Genomic DNA, 19,508 nt, shown 5'->3' with positions numbered 1-19,508 from the left:
GATAAATAATGCCACAAGAAAACAGAAAAAAAAAACTATAGGAATGTATTTCGTGGTATTTATAGGTATCCAGTTGAATATTTCACATAACAAAATTGAAAAATATTGACTATAACTCATATTTCCAATAATGTCCTAAGATTTTTTAATTTTTATTTGTATCGCAAGATCGCATATGGGAAGCTAAAGGTTTTATTTATTTTGATTATAGTACAAGTAATTATAATAAGAGGTTAGAAGGAACAATCAACAACACTCCTAAAAAACTACGCCTCAATTTGATAAAATTTATTTAAATACTTCATACAATAAAATTAAAAAATATTAATCTTAACTCTGTATTTTTCTGCCTAATATTTTAAATTGTCTAATAAAGAATTTTCAATTTTTGTTTGAGTTGTGAGTTGGAGAGGGACGGGGACAGAGACAGAGACAGAGACAGAGACGGGTATCTAACCCGTCCAAATATATACTTTTTTCTATATACACATTATAATGATATGAAGATGACTTAAATCATCTAAATATTAACATAGATTAAAAATAAATAATAAGAAATATACATACATAGATGATACATTTAGCAACAAGATTTGGATCTGTCCTAGCTGGGTAGTAACTTGGTTAGCAACTTTCCCCCCCGATGTTTACAACTGTATTATGTACACTACACCCTCTGGGAAAGGTAAAAGGGTAAAGGTAAGGGTAAAATTAAAGTTAAAGGTAAAAGGTAAATTAAAGTTAAAGGTAAAAAGTTAAAAGTTGTGGTTAGAGAGCTCAAAGGTAAAACGTGCCTCCCCGTGTAATCCATCTCCCAAAATCAAACATCGAAAAACAATTATCTTCTCCATTCTCACTTGAGAAGCTCAGAATTCTGTCCAAATTATAACCATTCAAAATCCTACTACACAAAATGCAATTTACTTTTGATTCTCTGTAACTTACTTGTTGTATAGTTCCTCTTCGCATGAATAAACTGAATCCGAATACCAATCCGCCATTAGAAACCTCGACGTTGTTCTGCCAACAATTAACCAAACACGACTCAACAATTTTACTGGTCTGGACTCTGATTGTTGGGAAATGAGTCCTACGTCAGCTAATTAAGAGGTTGATCATGAATTTATAAGTAAAGAATACATCTTCTTCATTGGTATAAAGCCTCTTGGCAAAACCAAAAGCATAGCCACGAGAGCTTATGCTCAAGGTGGACAATATCATGTCATTGTGAAGAGTCACGACTCATAACATGGTATCAGAATCATACCCTTAACTTAGCCATGTCAATAGAATCCTCAAATGTCGAACAAATTAGTTGTGAGCCTCGAAGGTTTAGTAAAAAATGACTCAAGTGTCGAACATAGGACGTACTTTGTTCGAGGGCTCCAGAGAAGGAGCCGAGCCTTAATTAAGGCTCTATGGTGTACTTTACTTTGTTCGAGGGCTCCAGAGAAGGAGTCGAGCCTTAATTAAGGCTCTATGGTGTACTTTGTTCGATGAGAGGATTGTTGAAGATTATTAAGAAAGTAGTCCCAGATCAACTAATTAAGGAGTCCATTTCTACGAGACTATGAAAACTTCATACTATTGTGGAGAGTCGTGGTTTCTAACGGAACAATAACTCGAAACTATGAAAAAATATTACCTTTCTTGATCTATTTCTTCGTTACCAGAATCCATGGATTCAGAAGCGGAAACCACCTCGGGAAATTCTGGGCTTGTGTATCTGCAATAATTTGGGATTTCTGGCATTAATTCTACGAGACATTTGTTATGTCCCATAGATTCTTGGCGCAGAAGTTGTTTGGCTGCGAGAATGTCGTTCTCCACGAAAATATTGCTGTCTGAAAGCGACCTTTTCATGGTGGATCTCCATTTACTATGCTTGACAGGATCCAGCACGAGCATGCGTTTCTGAGGGGGAGGGTTCCCCAAAAACCTGCCACCAGATTCAAACAAGATCCACTTCAGTTTCTTCTACCATATTTGTAACAAATGAATGAGGCCAGACTGACTCACAGATCAATGCCGTTCTGTTTCTCTTCGTCCATATACACATTGTTTACAAATCTTTGAAAAGTTTTAATGATATCAACGTACTCGATCGTTGGTTTCCATTGTCCTCTTCTCTCAGAAAACAACTGTAACAAAACAACACCGGTTCATAAATGAAAGTTGAAGATTGAAGGCTTTAAAAGTATTATATTACCTTATTGTGGGCAGGTGAACCACCATATTGGAGAGCAAGTTTGTCGCCCATAATCTCATAAATATCCATCAAGTGCCTTGCAAGAGGGTCATCCAGATCAATATCTGGGGATTCTAAATACCCAAAAGTTTGAAGCTGATATCCTAGAGCCGCAAGCCCGTAAGCATATTGAGCGATGTTTGTTCGATCCAAGCAGTCGAAGCAATTCGTCCTCAGAACTCCCTTTTGAAACCTTTTTATTTTTACATTACATCTACCATTATTTGCATTCTCGCTAATATTTACATCCCTGCACCACAAGTTCTGTTTTTACCGGTTGAACTATATTCAAGTTATTTCGAGTAGATATCTTGAAACTTACTCGAGATAGGGTCGAGTTGAGCCCTCTAATGGTGAGCTTCGAGTCACTTGACAATGGAATGTGTCATTCAATTCCACTGCTAACTTCGTCAATTCTTTTAGCTTTGACAACACCACGATAGCTTTGCTGCAAAAAGTGAATGATCTTTTTGTTGTTTAAGTTTAGAAATAATAAATATTTGTGTGAAGAGGAAAATAAAGATAACCATCTTGAGTGTTGCTTCAAATCCCACTGAAGAAATTTTAGACGATTTTCCTCTAAACGCTCCGCATTGATGCATCCTAAAGCATTTACATATTCTGCATGCAGTAGAGTTTCTCTAGGCTTCTTTTCTCGCGTCTGCGTATTACAAAGTATACTTCAAATAAAAATATGTAATAATTCTCGACCAAAAATGGACATTACAACGCTTAGATTAAGTCTAAAATACGATATTTAGACAATAATAATTTTGAAATATTTACATGGTTAAAAATAAAATTTTAAACCAAAAAGAAAAACGAGTTACCTTTGTTAAATCTAAGACGATTATAGGGTTTCCGTATCTGTCGCCAAGATTCTTGAAGTGAAGTTTTGTGGCTTTGTAATCTTCTTGCTTTGGTACTGGGGGTAAAGAGATCGGTAGTGTATAAGGAAAATAATAAACAGTGAAATAAACTAAAAGAAAAAGGTTTAGGCAACGCTTACTTATAACAACTGGATTGAATATTTTCAATAACGAGGTTTCCTGGGACCAGAAAACTGGAATGGAGCCTCGATTCTGCACGATGGAGCTTATTTGCACTGTTCGTCCTTCAGCTCTATCCTCACTAACAACTTGTTCTGTCTCAACATCATTTGCAACTTTTCCATTCTCATTTACCCCTCGTCTTAAAAATCTGAATAAATTTTTTTTTGAATAATCATAATACAAATTTTAAATTTTATTAAACAATTTTTTTTTTTTTTTTGTTGAAGACGGTTGGTGGGGAGTCCCACGTCGTCTAATTGAGAGGATGATCATAGTTTATAAATAAGGAATACATCTTAAATGGTATGCTTAAAGTAGACAATATCATGCTAAAGTGCACAATATCATGCTATCGTAGAGAACGGTGATTCTTAACATTTTCAAACTTATTTATTTATTTTAGATCCATATAAAATTCCAAAATGCATACCTAGTGCCGGCGTAATGACGTGAACGTCGGGCAATGAGAGTCAAATCAAAATCCCTGCCAGATACGGAAAGTTTAATCTGCAATGTTCGAAACATGTAATCAAAAGTTATAGAAAACGAATTTTTATTAGCAAAAATAATGACAAAAATAGTTTCTATTCGAAACATGTTTTTAAAAATTTCGTTTCTATTTATTTAGAAAAAAAAGTTGAAAAGAAAATGGTGTTGCATACCTGTTTGAAGAAGCCGTACACTAAAGCAACTGTCCAGATATTGTTCTTGAGCTGCTTTCGAATGCCTCTAGTTAAATATTCATTCCACACGAACATTGATTTATAAACACTTTGATCTGTTTTATTTCTATTTAAATTGTCTTGAAGGCTACGCATAACATTATATGAGTAGCTGAAAAAGAAATCTTTGGTGAGATCTACCGAGTTAAGAAGCTTTTGATATCTGCTTTAGAAGGAACAAAATGAATTAGTATGGGGGAAAATGTAAAAATGGTTAGTAATTAAAGGAATGAGTGAACACTTTCCATCCAGTCATTCAGATTCGAAGGCTGATAGAAGTCTTTCAAAAAAGAACATGGAAGTGCACCTTTTCTCGGTACTGCAATAAGCCAGTTTAGAGCGCACAACAGGATTTGGAATTATAACCATCATGCTCTTAGAAACGCTATATACTTTTGCCCCGAGCATGGACCCTATCTTCTTTCTCTCTGTTATCATCAGCATGTAGTATGGTTCTTTAAACTTTATGAATCCTAAGTTAAACCAAGAAGGACGAACAATAAAAACATTGAGATGATAGCAAAAAAAAGAAAGAAAATAACATAGGCTTGAAAGCTTACCGACTATTCCATAGCCAATAGATATTAACTTGAGTCCACCCATAGACCTGTTCCCCTGATGTATTCTTTTCAGAAGATCGAAGCACTCTTCCGTGGTATAGGTTGTATGATCTTCAAAAATGTTAAGCTCAGAAGGCTCCATTCTGTCAATTGAAAACAACTTCCACACTGTTCTCTTCCTACCTCTTCCCACTACGTAATAACGCTGTATTATAATCACATTGTGAACTTGGATTAATATTTTAATTTTCAACCATTTTACAAAAACCAGCAACATCAGAGGATATTCGGCTGTCAATTACAACACATTACATTCCACATGGAGGGTTGATTGTGTCGAGGGCTCAATAGGCCTCAGGGGAAGCTCTATAGTATACTTCGTTCGAGTTGAGGATTGTTGGGAGGGAGTCCCACATAGGAATACATCTCTATTGGTATGAGGCCTTTTGGGAAAAGTCCAAAGCAAACCTATGAGAGTTCATGCTCAAAGTAGACAATATCATACTATTGTGGAGAGACATGAATCTTAGCGGATGGTATATTCTCAAATCATTACCTATACTTGTATGCAAAAAATGGAAGGCAATTATATTTTTCAATGAACTAGAATTTTATTAGCCAGAAACCGGTAACAGATAGCAGGAGCACTATAGGGGAAGAAGCTGTTGGGTCCAAAACTTAAAAACTCGAGTTCATTTAACGTAAAGAAACAGAAAATAACTTTATAGGAATTTCTAGCATTGAATGAAGAATCTCGTCAGGCCGAGTCTCACATGAACTTGCACATATTTAATGTCATTATTGTCATATAAGTCTATAACAAAGACCACCAACCATTGATTCTAGCATTACTTTCATCCAAAAGTTGCCGTCTAAAAAGTACATAAAAGTCCGAGCCTAAATTTATTTTCAGGCAAGGTATGGCATATTCTTAAACAAGCATTTCGTCCTTTACGATCTCCAGTTTAAAATCATTCAACGAATACAGAAAGGAAATGACTCCTATGCTCAATTTAAGCATCAATAGAAGCCAATTCCATTTTTGTTTCATTCAATTGGCATACGGTTCGTTTGAACGATGATTGTTCAATAGAATCGCATACAAACTCACTCTCTAAATTAGAAACAACTTTATCCTACAACGTCATGAACAAATTAAGGTTTGAGGGAGAAATACTTTTAAAAAGGTAATTATCCTGCAAACACATACTAAATTAAACTTCCGAATCCATTTTTCAACCAACGCAATTCGATAGGATGAAATTCGTGCTTCAAAAATACAATGCAGCATTCCAAAACGTCGATACACAAAAAAAATGTACACATGTGAATTAAATCAACACAACTATACGATTTCAAACAAGCCAGTGCAGCTTCGCAACAGGAAGAGAAAGAAGAGTAAGAAAATCATACCGCAAATGTCTGGTAGAGCCAGAATTTCTGAACGTCGAACATGCTGGAGTCCGACGATTCCATTAACAATTAAACCTATTTACAAATTGCTGGAGCTCGATCAACAACAATTACAAACAATGCTGCTCGATGCAAGGATATCGTCGATTAACGTAAAAAAAAAAAAAGTCGAAAATCGCAAAATCCTTCCGTAGCTTCCCAGCAATACACAAAACCTCTAAACCTTCCCGCCACAAATGCATTTACAATGAGATTTGGAAGAAGGCGAGAAGGATTTGGAATCCAAATCTCTATTGTAAAACTAATTCCAGAGTTAAACGTTAATCGATTATAACCAAAAATAAATTAACCAACTAAAAATCCTATCAAACGGAAACTCCAAAATTTAGAACGAGAACTAAAAAAACAAAAAAACAACGAAAACAGAAAAAGGAAAGATGAACGATGGTCGCTCACCATTCCAACCGCGGGAAGCAAACTTTCTGATTATGATTCAGTTTTGTTTGTTTATATATTTTATTTATTTATTTATTTTATACCAAATAAAAATTCCTTATTTTATTTCATTTTTATTTTCCTTAATTGAATGGGTTAGGCCCAGTCTTTCATTTAAATTCCATTTTTTATTTTATTTTATTTTTAGTTTTTTTAATAAATTAGTTAGGATTGTGAAATCCATATACTCTATTTATAATTATTAGACAATAAATTATTATATGATTTAATCATAATATCACTTAATTTATTCTTAAATATTTATTTTGTTACGTGGCTGAGTATAATTGGAGGATGATGTGAGACCAAGTTGCTTGGTCAACTGATTTTTTCTTTTTTATTTAATAAAGTTTTGTTTGGTCAATCTCTTAAATAACTTTGCTGTGTTGTGGTTCGTCTTTATATTAAAATTCTAATTTTGATAACGATAGTTTTATTTTATTTTATTTTTTTCGTTCTTAAATTTGCTTACTAACCACCTTTTTATGCTAAATAATATATGAACATAAAATTAAATTTTTATATGTAATTTTTTTAAAAAATTCATCTTATCAAAATTACAATTTTAATACACTAAATTTTGAATTTTGAATTTTTTTAATTCATTATTGTGACATAAAATTAAAATTTCACGCTGAAATTGAATATAAAAAAGATTAAATTTATATTGAGGGGATAAATTATTTTTTTTTTTACAAATTTAAAATTTTATTAAGCATAAAATTAATTTTCAGACATTAGGTAATTTTTTTAAAAAAATTGTAATATAAATTTATTGTTCTCATTTTAAAATATATTATTAAATAAATTTTAAAAAACTATTTTCAAATTAAAAACGGATAAATAGCTGCATAAATTTTTTTGATACATAGAATAAAAATATAGAATAAATAAATAATCATATATATTATATATATAAAATTTGAATTATATATATTTTATTTCCAAATAATAAGGAGGAGTTACTTTAAATATATTAATATATATTTATTAAATATACTTGTTGAGTACTCTATTAAACTTAATTTTTTAAATAAATAATAAACTATATATAATATTAGACAACTCACATCCAACCAGTTATTTTATTTTTTTCGTATGTCATTTTGATTTTATTTGGATTATTTAGTAAAAAAATTATAATAATTTATTTGTATATAAGATATGAAAGTTGAAGACTATACATTATATTATAAAATTGATTTTTTTAATAATAATTTAAATGAACAGCTTGCTATGACAATAATTTGATAGAGAAATTGGGTTAAAAAAATTAGAGAGAAACATAACTTATTTTCTTTTTTATAATTTTCAATATTTTAAATAAAAACAATTAATATCTTTTATTATTAATCACCCTATTTGACATTAAAAAATATAGGTGAAATTAATTATAACCAAATAAATAATTTCTTTTCAAAGTTTGTATGTATTTCACCATTTAAATATTAAAAAAAAAAAAAAAAAAAACAACTGAAGCCCTCCAAACCTTTTATTGACCTAATATTTTAAGTTTTTTTTTTAAATTTTTTTTATTTCCACACAAAAATTCAAACATGGTTTAATATATATATATATATATATATATATATATATATTATTATTATTATTATTATTTTTTTTTTTTTAAATATGTATTTATAATTAACTAAATTTTAAATTAAAAAAATGAATATATCTAGGTAAACAAGAAATGCAGTTGTAGTGTAGGCATGTCACAGGTGATTATAGCTCACTTTTATCAAACAAAAAAACAAAAAACAGAGAGATTATATGGCTCATCAGACAAAAACTTCATAAAAAAAACTCAATCACGTAACAAACTTAATCAAAATTTCAGTAAAAAAAAATCAAAACTTCCAAACACCATTCTTAGACCGAAAATTGTACATGAACACAACAGGTGTGGTGTAATAAAGTGTGAGAGTCGTGCATTGGTTGGGGAGGAGAACGAAACACTCTTTACAAGGGTGTGGAAACCTTCCTCTGGCGCGTTTTAAAGCTTTGAGGGAAAGTCCAAAGAGGACAATATGTGTTAGCGGTGGGCATAGACCGTTACATAAAGAGATAAAAGGGTAAAACAAAGATAACGAACTGATCTTCAGTCGGCTGCATATGAAAAATACCTTATTTTTTGTCACAGATTTATATATAACTGTTGTCAATAATTCACAAATAGGGAGTTGAAGAAGAGATTATATCTGCAATTGTTAATTTGGAGAAATATTTACAATGTGAAAACTATGAGAATTAAGAACCTGGATTTTATTGTGTGGCTTCCAGATACATAGACAGTTAGCGCTTCATATACTCTTATTCTTCTTCTACTTCCACCTTTCTTTTTGCCTCTTTTTAGTGGGGAGAGGTCTGGTCTACACTCGGATCATTCACTGCTACTCCCTCCCAGGTGACCTGAAGATTGAACTCCAACAAAAATTTCTGCATAATAGCAACTATTCATCTCTCCCTCCTCCCTCTCTCTTTCTGCAGACCATCTTACCGTCGTTTTTTACTGCCTTGTCGAGCTGACTGATGATGTTATGTTTTCACTTTTGGCTACAGAAATTACATCCTTCGGATGTAATTAATCAGATGAAAGATATCAATGTTGATTAGTGACTTTGAGTAAGCTTTTCACCAGAAGAGTATTCCACCATGACTGACCCAGTCAACAAAGTGTTCGGAGTATTTCGTGATGATATCGTCGTGACTAAGGTCAGTTCCACACCGTTGTTTCACCTAAAGAACACCACAAAGGAACTGATTTGTAAGATGCTTTTTTATTCAGTTGTTTGCAGGAAGAAGAAAGGGCTAAGTTAATAAGGTTGTTCTAAATCTGAACTGCACAATTGATCAAGTATCCTGAATTGTTCATAGTAACTTTCTATCTTATGAGTGATGCAGTGATTGCAGTGAGATCTTGTCTTATTTCCTAGTGTTTGATTGGAGCAAATTGTATTGAATCCCATGGAATTGGTTTCCCTCCTCTAACAAAAGCATACAGACCCAATATGTCAAGAGCCAAATGGGTGAGATTAAATATAAACAACTGACCTTTGAGCTTGATCCAGACTCACTTGCAGATGACATAAAGTCAATCTTCATCTCACTTGCAACATTTTCCGATGAAAGACTGGTGACAGACCTATCAATCATGTATAATAATTAGTAAACAGATTCCTGCTTAAAGGTCGATTATAGTTCTTAGACAGACTATTCATTGATACTTCTTTTAAGGTTTCAGTTCGCACATCATGGAATCCAAAATAGAATTGTTCCAAGGAAAATCAAGCATTCAAATGTGAATCGATGGCAGGAAGCAGCAAAAAAGTCGTAATGACAGTGAGAATTGAGAGGCGAGCAAAAGCAATAATAATGCTTTTCATATCTTAGAACAGAATGCACAAAAAAATAGAAATACCTTTCACATAACTCATCTTCACAAGAATTCCCTGATGAAGAAATCCAGTCCATATCCAGAAAATTTGACCAGCTGCCTGAATCTCTACGTTCATCGTGACAAATATGATCAACTTCAAGCATTTGATCATCCTGCACGTTTTCATGAATATGTGTACGGCACATAGAGGGAGTATACCTATGACAATGACCAAAATATTTCAAGCGTCATCATTTGGTGAAACATGACAATACATAAATTTGTAGATACTTGTTTATTAGTCAAGTCGAGAGAACAGTCTATTGCACAATGCACAAGAAAAGAGTTGAAATCTTAAAAACTTGGAGAAATTTTAGGATAATTACATTTTGTTATCACATAACAAATCCTATAATGTAACAAGAAAAAGTATAGGAAATTTGATGTTCCATACCTGCAAAGAGATATATCAGATTCGCAAGTTGAGACCTCTGGTGCAGGGTCTGAGAAGCCTGTATTACATTTTTCGTTCAAATGAGGAAAGCCCCTGCTGCTTCCGTCATGGACAAGATCAGACTCACTCTGACCAAGTATATTGCCATCTGATAGTGATCTTTTAAAAGACGTCCTTCAGAAGGGTGAAAATTTCCATTTAAAATACTAATTACCATTCAACTCTTTAACCAAGAATAACAAAAGATAGCATAGAGTGCGTAATGTTATTTCTCATGTTTCCTTCTATGCTACACTCAATATGCAATCTGCAGAATGTCGGTTAAATTCATAGAGCATAAAGATGTACCTGACATTATCATCAATAAGATCAGGAAAGCGCTTCCCAAGATCGTAATGTTGGTCGGAGTCTAATTCCCACAATGCTGGCTTTCCCGGCTGTGGTTGATAGTAACCTAAGAACCTGACCAAATACCACGTCAAATAGTCCGTTATTTATTCCCAGTTCAAAATTTATACAACTTGCGGATACTATGGATCTCTGACTTACACGTTAATGGCACGTTGCTTTTCAGCATCTAGATATGCATTGCTGCAATAACGTTGTAGTGTTCTGAAAAACTCCTGAGACTGCGTTGCAGCTTTCCACTGGCCTCTCCTCTGGGAAAATATCTGTGGGATGTGAATAAAAAATTATATATAGATGACAGGCAGCTCAGAGTGGCAGGTCAAGCACAAGCATGAAAAGCACAGGACATGCCTAAGGCCATTCAGTAGGGACTTCACAACCAAAAAATATTATTCGACTCCAAAACCGTAAACTGTCGCAATAGCCTGTCACAATAGCCTTTTTCTTGGCAGCGGATTTGGCGATTGTGCGGCACTCACTCTCAGCACTGAGTGAGTCAAGCCAACTTCGGATCACATTGCCTACGGCCGAACAACGTATGCTCAAGCCTCTGGTCCCCAATTTGACAAAAAGGTTTTAGAAAACGGGGCAGAGAGATTTTGGAAAGAGAGTTTGAAAACAAGATTGAGCGAGAGATTGAAAACGGTGATATATAGCATGCAAGCAAAAGGCAATAACAATAGGTTACACAATATATAACTTTTCGGGTAGGGAGTATCAATGCTGCGACAAACAAATGTGGGGTAAAAATCCTTAGTATTAGGGAACCACATGATAAAACCATAAGTATTAAAACTCTACATGAGGGGGTCGATAGTTGATTAAATCAGTTTAGTTGTTTGTATCAAGCCTATTGTTACCCAGCAAAACGACTTTGACTTGACTAAGAAAACTCAAATCTAACTAAATAGTTGAACTATACACTTGTTAAAGAAGCATAATTGATGCGTGACTAAGATTTTTCATGCTAGTCACAATATTATAGAAGCCTGTATGATCCATATAGAAGTACCTTATTATGTGCTGCAGAGCCACCATACTGTAATGCAAGGGTGTCACCCATGTTCTCATAAGCCCGCATCAAATCCTCCGCCAAAGGGTTGTCCAGATCAATATTTGGGGAATCAGTTAACCCTAAAGTATGTAATTGACGTCCTAAAGCAACTAGCCCATAGGCATATTGGGCAACATTTGTCCGGTCTAAACAGTCTATACAATTGGTCCTTAGGACACCGTTTTGAAACATTGCAATTGGATGATTTTCAAGTATACCACTACCATACGCCCTACTAACATCTTTTTCTGATTTTTCCCCATTTTCTTCTTCTGTTGATAGATTCTCCCCGGAAGAATCAATACCCTGATTTTTCCTGATGCATTGAAACATAGGCAATGTTGGTCAGACATATCATGCAAAAGGGGTAACCTGGAACAATCCTTACATCCAGATAAGCAAGTATGAGGGAATAAGTTTCATGCAACCAATAAACCACTATCTGTAAGACTTACTGAAGGTTGGTCCAGCTTACTAACTCCTCTGAGCCTAAATTTGAATCTATTTGACAGTAGAAGATGCCAGTTAAGTTCAATGCATATGTAGCAACCCTTCCAAGCAGCATCAAAACATTGGAAGCTTTGCTGCAGAAACAGTTCCCATAAAAATTATAATCACGTATAAATAATCAGTTTCAATAGAAAAACGTTACTGCCAACCACAGAATGGCTACAATACCTTTTCGCATGCTTGTTCAAATCCCAATGGAGGAATCTTAGGCGGTTCTCTGCAGATAAACTCTTATTTATATACTTTATAGCATTTGAAAACTCAGCACGTAGGATGCTTTCTCGCGGCTTCTTCTCGCGCGTCTATTTCACAAATGATTTTACATATAGTAGAAAGAGAATGGATTAAAACAGAAGACAAAAGATTGAATAACATAGGTCACAGAAACATAAACAACGAACGCAACAGCTTAAAGCATAGAACTAAAAACAAAATTATTAACAAGGAAATACCTTAATCAAATTCAATATAATTATTGGGTTTCCATATCTCAAAACAAGATTCTCAAAATGTAGTCTTGTAGCTTCGTAATTCTGGTCCTTCTTTGACACTGGAAGGAAAAAAAGATTGCAGCAACATATTAGAGAAATTACCAATAAAAGAATACAACATAAACAGGCTACAATCATACATATGATATCGGGCCTAATATTCAGCCGTGAGGTCTCCTGAGACCAAAAGAGAGGGATCGATCCCCGGTTTTGCACCACTGAACTTATTTGAGTTGGTCGCTCATCAGAAGCATCTTCTTCGAAAACAATTTGTTCTGTTTCGACATCATTAGCTACTCTTCCTTTCTCGTTAACACCTCTTTTTAGAAATCTTCACAAAATAACAGAACAATAAAATATAAGATGGCTTGCAGGAAAATGGATAATCCGCAGTTCATTTAGACATAATTCCGTAATTATAGCTAAAAAAACAATTGGATATAAAGGAAAGAATCAGCATATATTTAATAATAGGATCTATGTGATCAAGATAGTAGATGCATCTGCGTGAGTGGGCATGCACAACACAAAGCATTGTAGTCAGATTCAGATCAAAAGTCAAATATGAACTTAATCTTATTGCAAGTGTCCGCAAAGGCAATAGTACATACCGTGTACCAGCATAATGACGTGATCGTCTAGCAATGAGTGTCAACTTGAAATCTCTGCCTGAAAGAGAAAGATCAACCTGGACAAACAAAGCACAAAGTATTTATTGTCTGAAAAACCCTGATACTCTACCAAAATGCAGTAAAACCTGCACTAGAGCTGGATTGAAAATGTAATTATTGCCTTAACAAAAAGCCATGGCGAGGAAATGAACAATGCAACAGAAGTAACAAACATAGAAAATGCAGTCAGAGTAATAGATGAATGCAATTATGAACTCAAATATGAAAAAGCACACTTCAATTCCTGATGTCAACAAAAAGGGCTGAAATAAAAAACAATTTACTTATGTAAAGTATCTATTGATGTGCAACAGCCAATATCTATAAATCATAAAACCATACCTGTTTAAAGAAACCATACACTAACGCAACAGTCCAGATGGTATTCTTGAGAATATTCCGGATTCCACGAGTTAAAAACTCGTTCCAGACAAACATTGTATCATAAAGTACATGCCCTGTCTTATTATCACACATGTTCTTTTGAAGGCTACGCATGACATTGTATGAGTAGCTGAAAAAGAAGTCTTTCCTAAGATCCACTGTGCGTAAGAGCTTCTTGTATCTAAATCAATAAGGAGACAACAAGAAACATATTAGCATCAAATTAAAAAAACAAATAATTAAGTGAAAGACAAAAATTATTCAAATGCTAAACCACAAAAGTAAAGGGAAGGCAAGTAAGTAACTTTCCCCTCTAAATTCATACTACCTTGCGTTATTCGACACGTATTACAAACATCACATCCTGGTACACTTGACAGGTAATAAAGAGGTACTACAGTATTTATATGAAACTTCTAAAAGGAAGGATACATATAGAGCTATATTCATATTTCTAACTTAAAATACGAAAGATCTCATATAAAAAAAGATGGGAAAGGAATGAGAACCAAGAGAAATATGGCATCATTTGTACACGAACTTGAATCAATAACTTTACACCAAAGGGTGTATTAACAAAATAGACTACAAATATATTACCACCTCCATGGTGTTGAACTCAACTACTCCTAACAAATAACAAATAAAAGAATTATTTCCAAGAGTTCAATTGTCAATGTCATCAGAGTAAGATAGGACAACAAAAATCTAAATGTCAGTACATATGGACACTATTTCTGAAAGCTACCCCTTAGGTTTCCTCTAAGAACCAAGGACATTACATTTACATGAAAAATGGACTAAAGACCTGTTTTCATCCTTAGAAATAGCCAAATTGGACCGGGCAGTAGAATTTGGAATTGGAATCATTTCGCTCTTCGAAATTGCATAAATTGGATGGCCGCAAATAGTTCCAATCTTTCTTCGCTTTGTTATCAATAACATGTAATGCGGTCCTAAAAACTTGATGATACCTGTAACGGTTGAAACCATAAGTTCTGAAGAAAGAAAAGCGAAAAATGTGCATATACGAACACATGGCGATAACATACCAACAATTCCATAACAGGTGGTCACAAATTTAAGCCCACCCGTCAGTTTGTTTCCTTCATGTATCCGCTTCAGCAGGTCAAAGCACTCATTATCTGTGTATGCGGTAGAATCTTCAAGAATATTTAGATCGCTAGGCTCCAGTCTGCTGATCTTTAACACTCTCCAGAACGTTCGGTTCTTGTCTCTTCCAATCATGTAAAAATTCTGGTCCACCAAGAAGGCATATGATTATGGCAGGCATTTTGTAAAATATGATTACAGCGTAAACAAAAGAAATCAGCAACGATATATCGAAACAACCCATTTAGAGAAACTAGGTAAGAATCCAATCAGAGACTCCTGCTACCTCAAAAATTTTCAAAAGGAACCAATGCATACAAGAAAAACTTTGAGCAGGTCTATGTAAGTTCAGATAGGGCGAAATCCAGTTCATATTGAAGATAGCACATCTTCTGAACATAAGGATTTCCTCCTCTACGCAGATCCTCAGACTCCAAAATCGCACAAATCGAGCTCAAGGAGGCCACGGATCAATTTTGAAATACCCATGAGGAGAATTAAACGGAAATCGCCGAAGTCGACCCGACAAATCAAGAGTAGAAATCAAAATCATGCTCAATCATAAACAAGATGAATAACTGATTCAGAACTTCAAAAACTTACGGAAATGACCACAAAGATCCTGCAGAATCAGATTACAGATAAAGGAAACGCGTTTTGAATTTTCAAGTAAGAGATATTTACCGAACGCGTCTCATAGAGCCTGAATTTCTGCAAGCAGAGAGAATTGGGATCGAGTTTATCATGAATCAAGCTTTGTTGCTCAGTCTCCGCACCCATAGTTTCGATCTCCGAGCCTCAAGGCCCGGCCTCACCACCAAAAACCAAACTCCCAACCACGCAAAACTCAAAAACAAACTTCCCTCGCTGCACAAAAATCCTCAACAAAACCTCAATCAGTAAAGCACTCAGCACACATCTACCCTCACAAGACGAAGACAAAACAAAAAAATGCTCAAGAACAGCAACTCCACAGAATCAGACCACCAAAACGATAACAGAACAGAATTCAACAGAATAAGTGGAGGAAGAGGAGAAATGACACGACACAACAAGTAGAAGAAATCAAACCGCTAATGAAAAGACAAAGATGAACAGCTTTTTTGAAGAAATAGAGATGAAAACAAGCAGATCGTACTCGAAGGATGAAGAACAACAAGGGAGGCTGCAGCAGAACAATGGCAGAAAACAGCTTCGAAGACTGTATCCACACAAATTAAGGTAATAATATTAATTGATAAAACAGAGAAAATTAAATAAAATAAAAATAAAAATAAAATTCCGGGCTTTTTTTTATTTTTTCTTTTTCTTCCTTTTATTTAAATAAAAAAATTAAATGGTAAAATGGTAATTAATCCGCCGTTATACTAATTATAGGCCGCCCAATCATTGTGTTCTTTCTGGAAACACTTCCATTGGTGGGTAACTCAATTACCGAACCGGCCGAGTCACCGAGTCAACTCAACCGCTTCCCATTTTAACCGACCGACTTAACACGGCTCGAGATGATTTTGGGGTTCACGTTTTAAAGCAAGGTTTTTTATTATTATTATTATTATTATTATTATTTCTTTTTAATTTTTTATTACTCCGTTTGTTAGGGCTATTTTGTCTTTTCACTTTATTGCAATTATTTATAATTTCCCACCATTGCGTGGAACAATGTCCTCATAATTCACTTAAAATAAAATTAAATTAAAATCTTTTTTTAAAAATGAAAATAAAAATAAGTCAATAATTTAACGATTAATAAAAGAAAAAAATAATAAGCGAATATGCCTATGTGCCTTCCGTTGCCTACCTTCCTTGCTTCTAGTCTTCCCATTGGCTAATATAAAAGGTAATAAAAAAAATATTATTATTATTATTATCTCGTAAAATAAAACTCTTCGAGAATATAACGTTCAAATATACGAGCGTATTTTCAAAATTTTGAATTTTCAAATGACAGATAAAGGCTACCTGCATTTTTTTAAATTAATAGGTTTATCTCGTGCTTTAATTAGTAAAAATAATTTTAGATTTACTCGCTTTTTTATTAATATTAAATTACACGCAACACGAAAATAACTTAATTGACATGAAACATTAATTAATAGGTCAGATGTTCAAGCCGTTCCAATATAGACTTACTAAATAATTATAGACTCACAATTTACTATTTGACACGTGTTAATTATTGATTACATGGTATTTAATGAATTAATGATGCTCATAATGCAGATAGGGTAAAATTGTCATTATAATTTATAATATATTTATTAAATTTTACCGTAGCAAAACGGTACCTCTTCTAGTAGAATGTGATTTAGGGATGAACTAATTGGGACCACATTCGAATGAGAGCGTTCCTATGATAAGTTGGCTAGAAAAGACTTAAAAGAATTGAAAATTACTGTTCGGTAACGTGACTAGTTTGACAAGGAAATGTCGGGGCTATCGGGTACCAATACAAATTTTGAGCATGGAACGTTTTTCCAGAGTTTTAACGTTATAAATATTATTAAAAAATAAAATAAAAAACTAAATCAGAAGCTGTTGAGCATGTAACATTCGAGTAAACGAGACGTGCATGAATAACCGGGACCACATTCGAATGAGAGCGATCTTATAATAAGTTGGCTAGAAAAAAAATTGAAAATTACTGTTCGGTGACGTGACTAGTTTGACAAGGGAATGTCGGGGCTATCAGGTACCAATACAAATTTTGGGTTGGAACGTTTTTTTTTTTCAGATTTTTAACGCTATAAATATTATTAAAAAATACAATAAAAAATATTATTATTTGGAGGGGCATAAATGAAATTCTTTGCTTGCACAACCATCAAACATGATGCTTAATCAAATTTGAGAGGAAGCAAAGCTGGCCAAGAAATTGAATTTTATTATTATTTTTAATATTATTATTTATGTCAAAGCTTATTATAATAATATTGGTGAATTTATTTATTATGTGGAAAATGATTTGAGTTTTAATTAAATAATATGGAGGTAAGATGTTGACCGTATGATCTACATCGTACGGCAAGGGGAAATTGACATTTTCAAACGTGGCCAGATCTCCGGCGTTGCTGGAGACAGCTGGCGGTTGATGTGGCCAATACGTGGAGGTTTTAATTTCCACAACGTGAAAATGTGCAAGCCACAACTAATTTTTGTCTTTCTTCCTCGGCCGACATGAGACCACGTGTCCTATCTGTGATGGGTTGAGAAACAAATCATTTTCTCAGGTTCCCACTTGGAGATAATAGATATACCACGCTCGCATAGACCCACTTTTCGTACGCGCTTCATTTATGTGCCACGTGACCTTCTCCCCGATCCATTTTTATGGGATAAAAAGTGAACTGCCCTGACAGCAAGTAGATATTGTCTTTTTAGCCCTATTTCGATCAGTGTCTCGCATCATTCGATCACTGGCTTTGATACCATTTGTAACGGGTCAAGACGGACAATGTCTACTAGCGATGGGTTTTAGCTGATATACTCACTCCTTTTTTCCTTTCTCTTTTCAGGTACCGATCGAGGTGGGGAGGTGCTCAACAGTTACACTGTCACAAAGGGGTGTCAACCCATGACGTTGGTTCGTTGTATTCTTTTAGAGTTGATGTTATGTTCTTTTGTGTCTCGGGCCATTTTTTTCTTTAGCAAATAACTTAAAATTTTTTACGCTCATATTTTATACATTTTCAACGTTTTGCTTTATTTTGTTTGTGTTTGGTTTTGTAATTTTGTCACAGTCCAATTTCTCGAAGTCTCGTAAATTGATTCGTAACAAAGAAGTTGGACGTTTTGGTTCAAACAGGAGGAAGGTGGGTATTCATTATAAATGAAAATTGATTTTTTTAAAATTAATTTTAATATTTTTGTATTTTTTTTTAAATATAAGAAATAAAATTATAAAAATCAGGTGACTGTGGGTGAGCAACTCTTTGGTAGGTACAAAGGTGACCCTAACAAAACCCATTAATTTTGAATAATTAAAAATGGTTGTCGAGCAATAATTGGAAAGTCGGGGACTTAAAAAAAAAAGAAAAAAAAAAAAAAGAAAAAGAAAAAAAAAAAAGTCAAAGAAGGCTTTTTGAGTGATTCGAAATTCCAATATATCTTGACTTGTAAATTCACATGTAAATGTTATAAATTTGGCTTCCCTAAATTGGAAATAAATAAATAAATAAATAAAATTAATTTATTTTATATTTTATTTTTATTATTTGTAGGTCACAACTTGAGGTGATTCCTCCTCATCATATTCCAAGTGCAAATCCAAGTCACAATTTTTTTTTTAAAATTATTCGAATTTAAAAGATTTCTTTAAATTAAAAAAAAAAATTAAATTACAAATTTAGTCTTTAATCATCTAATTTTATATTTAACACGTTCATAAATTTTAAAATTATTTAATAATTTTTTACTATTTTTATGTTTTTTTTTTAATTAAACGAGTTTATTATACTTTTTGTCGGATAAAATTTAAATAGAAAAAATATATATTTTATTTATGTATTTTTTTTTTCTTTGTAAATATTATAATCCAAAATTATATTAAGTCAA

The 19,508-nt window shown here is 33.4% G+C and overlaps 2 protein-coding genes across 4 annotated transcripts; both read right to left on the bottom strand.

Annotated features, from left to right (window-relative positions):
- Positions 1–453: 453 nt before the first annotated feature.
- On the bottom strand, positions 454–6,358 carry LOC111778324 (phosphoinositide phosphatase SAC2). Its single transcript, XM_023658074.2, has 14 exons — positions 5,996–6,358; positions 4,583–4,787; positions 4,330–4,495; positions 3,963–4,185; positions 3,731–3,807; positions 3,258–3,448; positions 3,079–3,173; positions 2,776–2,909; positions 2,571–2,696; positions 2,210–2,498; positions 2,020–2,141; positions 1,646–1,939; positions 946–1,020; positions 454–874 (listed from the first exon to the last, which is right to left on the bottom strand). Exons 1-14 carry the CDS (start codon positions 6,056–6,058, stop codon positions 778–780), a joined length of 2,157 nt encoding a protein of 718 aa, XP_023513842.1. The 5' UTR covers positions 6,059–6,358; the 3' UTR covers positions 454–777.
- Positions 6,359–8,604: 2,246 nt separating this feature from the next.
- Positions 8,605–16,226, bottom strand: LOC111778520 (phosphoinositide phosphatase SAC2). 3 transcript variants are annotated; one of them, XM_087119115.1, is made up of 17 exons: positions 16,093–16,226; positions 15,639–15,821; positions 14,894–15,098; positions 14,650–14,815; positions 13,800–14,022; positions 13,398–13,474; positions 12,927–13,117; positions 12,748–12,845; positions 12,464–12,597; positions 12,241–12,369; positions 11,744–12,101; positions 10,873–10,994; positions 10,672–10,785; positions 10,324–10,497; positions 9,912–10,088; positions 9,545–9,635; positions 8,605–9,229 (listed from the first exon to the last, which is right to left on the bottom strand). In XM_087119115.1, the coding sequence occupies exons 2-17, from the start codon at positions 15,732–15,734 to the stop codon at positions 9,125–9,127; spliced, it is 2,460 nt and encodes an 819-aa protein (XP_086975241.1). In that variant the 5' UTR covers positions 15,735–15,821; positions 16,093–16,226; the 3' UTR covers positions 8,605–9,124. The 3 variants fall into 3 exon arrangements, with proteins under 3 accessions (XP_086975241.1, XP_086975242.1, XP_023514176.2); XM_087119116.1 differs by having other exon boundaries at positions 16,026–16,144; XM_023658408.2 differs by lacking the exons at positions 15,639–15,821; positions 16,093–16,226 and adding an exon at positions 15,241–15,602.
- Between the last annotated feature and the right edge of the window lie 3,282 nt (positions 16,227–19,508).

This window comes from Cucurbita pepo, chromosome 17 (genome assembly GCF_057944985.1).
Source record: "Cucurbita pepo subsp. pepo isolate OVF chromosome 17, ASM5794498v1, whole genome shotgun sequence".
Classification (NCBI taxonomy): Eukaryota; Viridiplantae; Streptophyta; class Magnoliopsida; order Cucurbitales; family Cucurbitaceae; genus Cucurbita; species Cucurbita pepo.
This window is presented reverse-complemented; position numbering and strand designations above follow the sequence as displayed.

Excerpts from the sequence above, each read along its gene's own strand:
- LOC111778324 (XM_023658074.2), bottom strand. The coding sequence starts at position 6,058 with ATGGAATCGTCGGACTCCAGCATGTTCGACGTTCAGAAATTCTGGCTC. Across the intron at positions 3,808-3,962 it reads TGTACGGCTTCTTCAAACAG|ATTAAACTTTCCGTATCTGG; the intron begins GTATGCAACACC and ends CGAACATTGCAG. Across the intron at positions 2,697-2,775 it reads TTGAAGCAACACTCAAGATG|CAAAGCTATCGTGGTGTTGT; the intron begins GTTATCTTTATT and ends CACTTTTTGCAG.
- LOC111778520 (XM_023658408.2), bottom strand. The coding sequence starts at position 15,354 with ATGTTCAGAAGATGTGCTATCTTCAATATGAACTGGATTTCGCCCTAT. Across the intron at positions 13,118-13,397 it reads CGTCATTATGCTGGTACACG|ATTTCTAAAAAGAGGTGTTA; the intron begins GTATGTACTATT and ends TATTTTGTGAAG. Across the intron at positions 12,846-12,926 it reads TATTAGGCCCGATATCATAT|TGTCAAAGAAGGACCAGAAT; the intron begins GTATGATTGTAG and ends TTTTCCTTCCAG.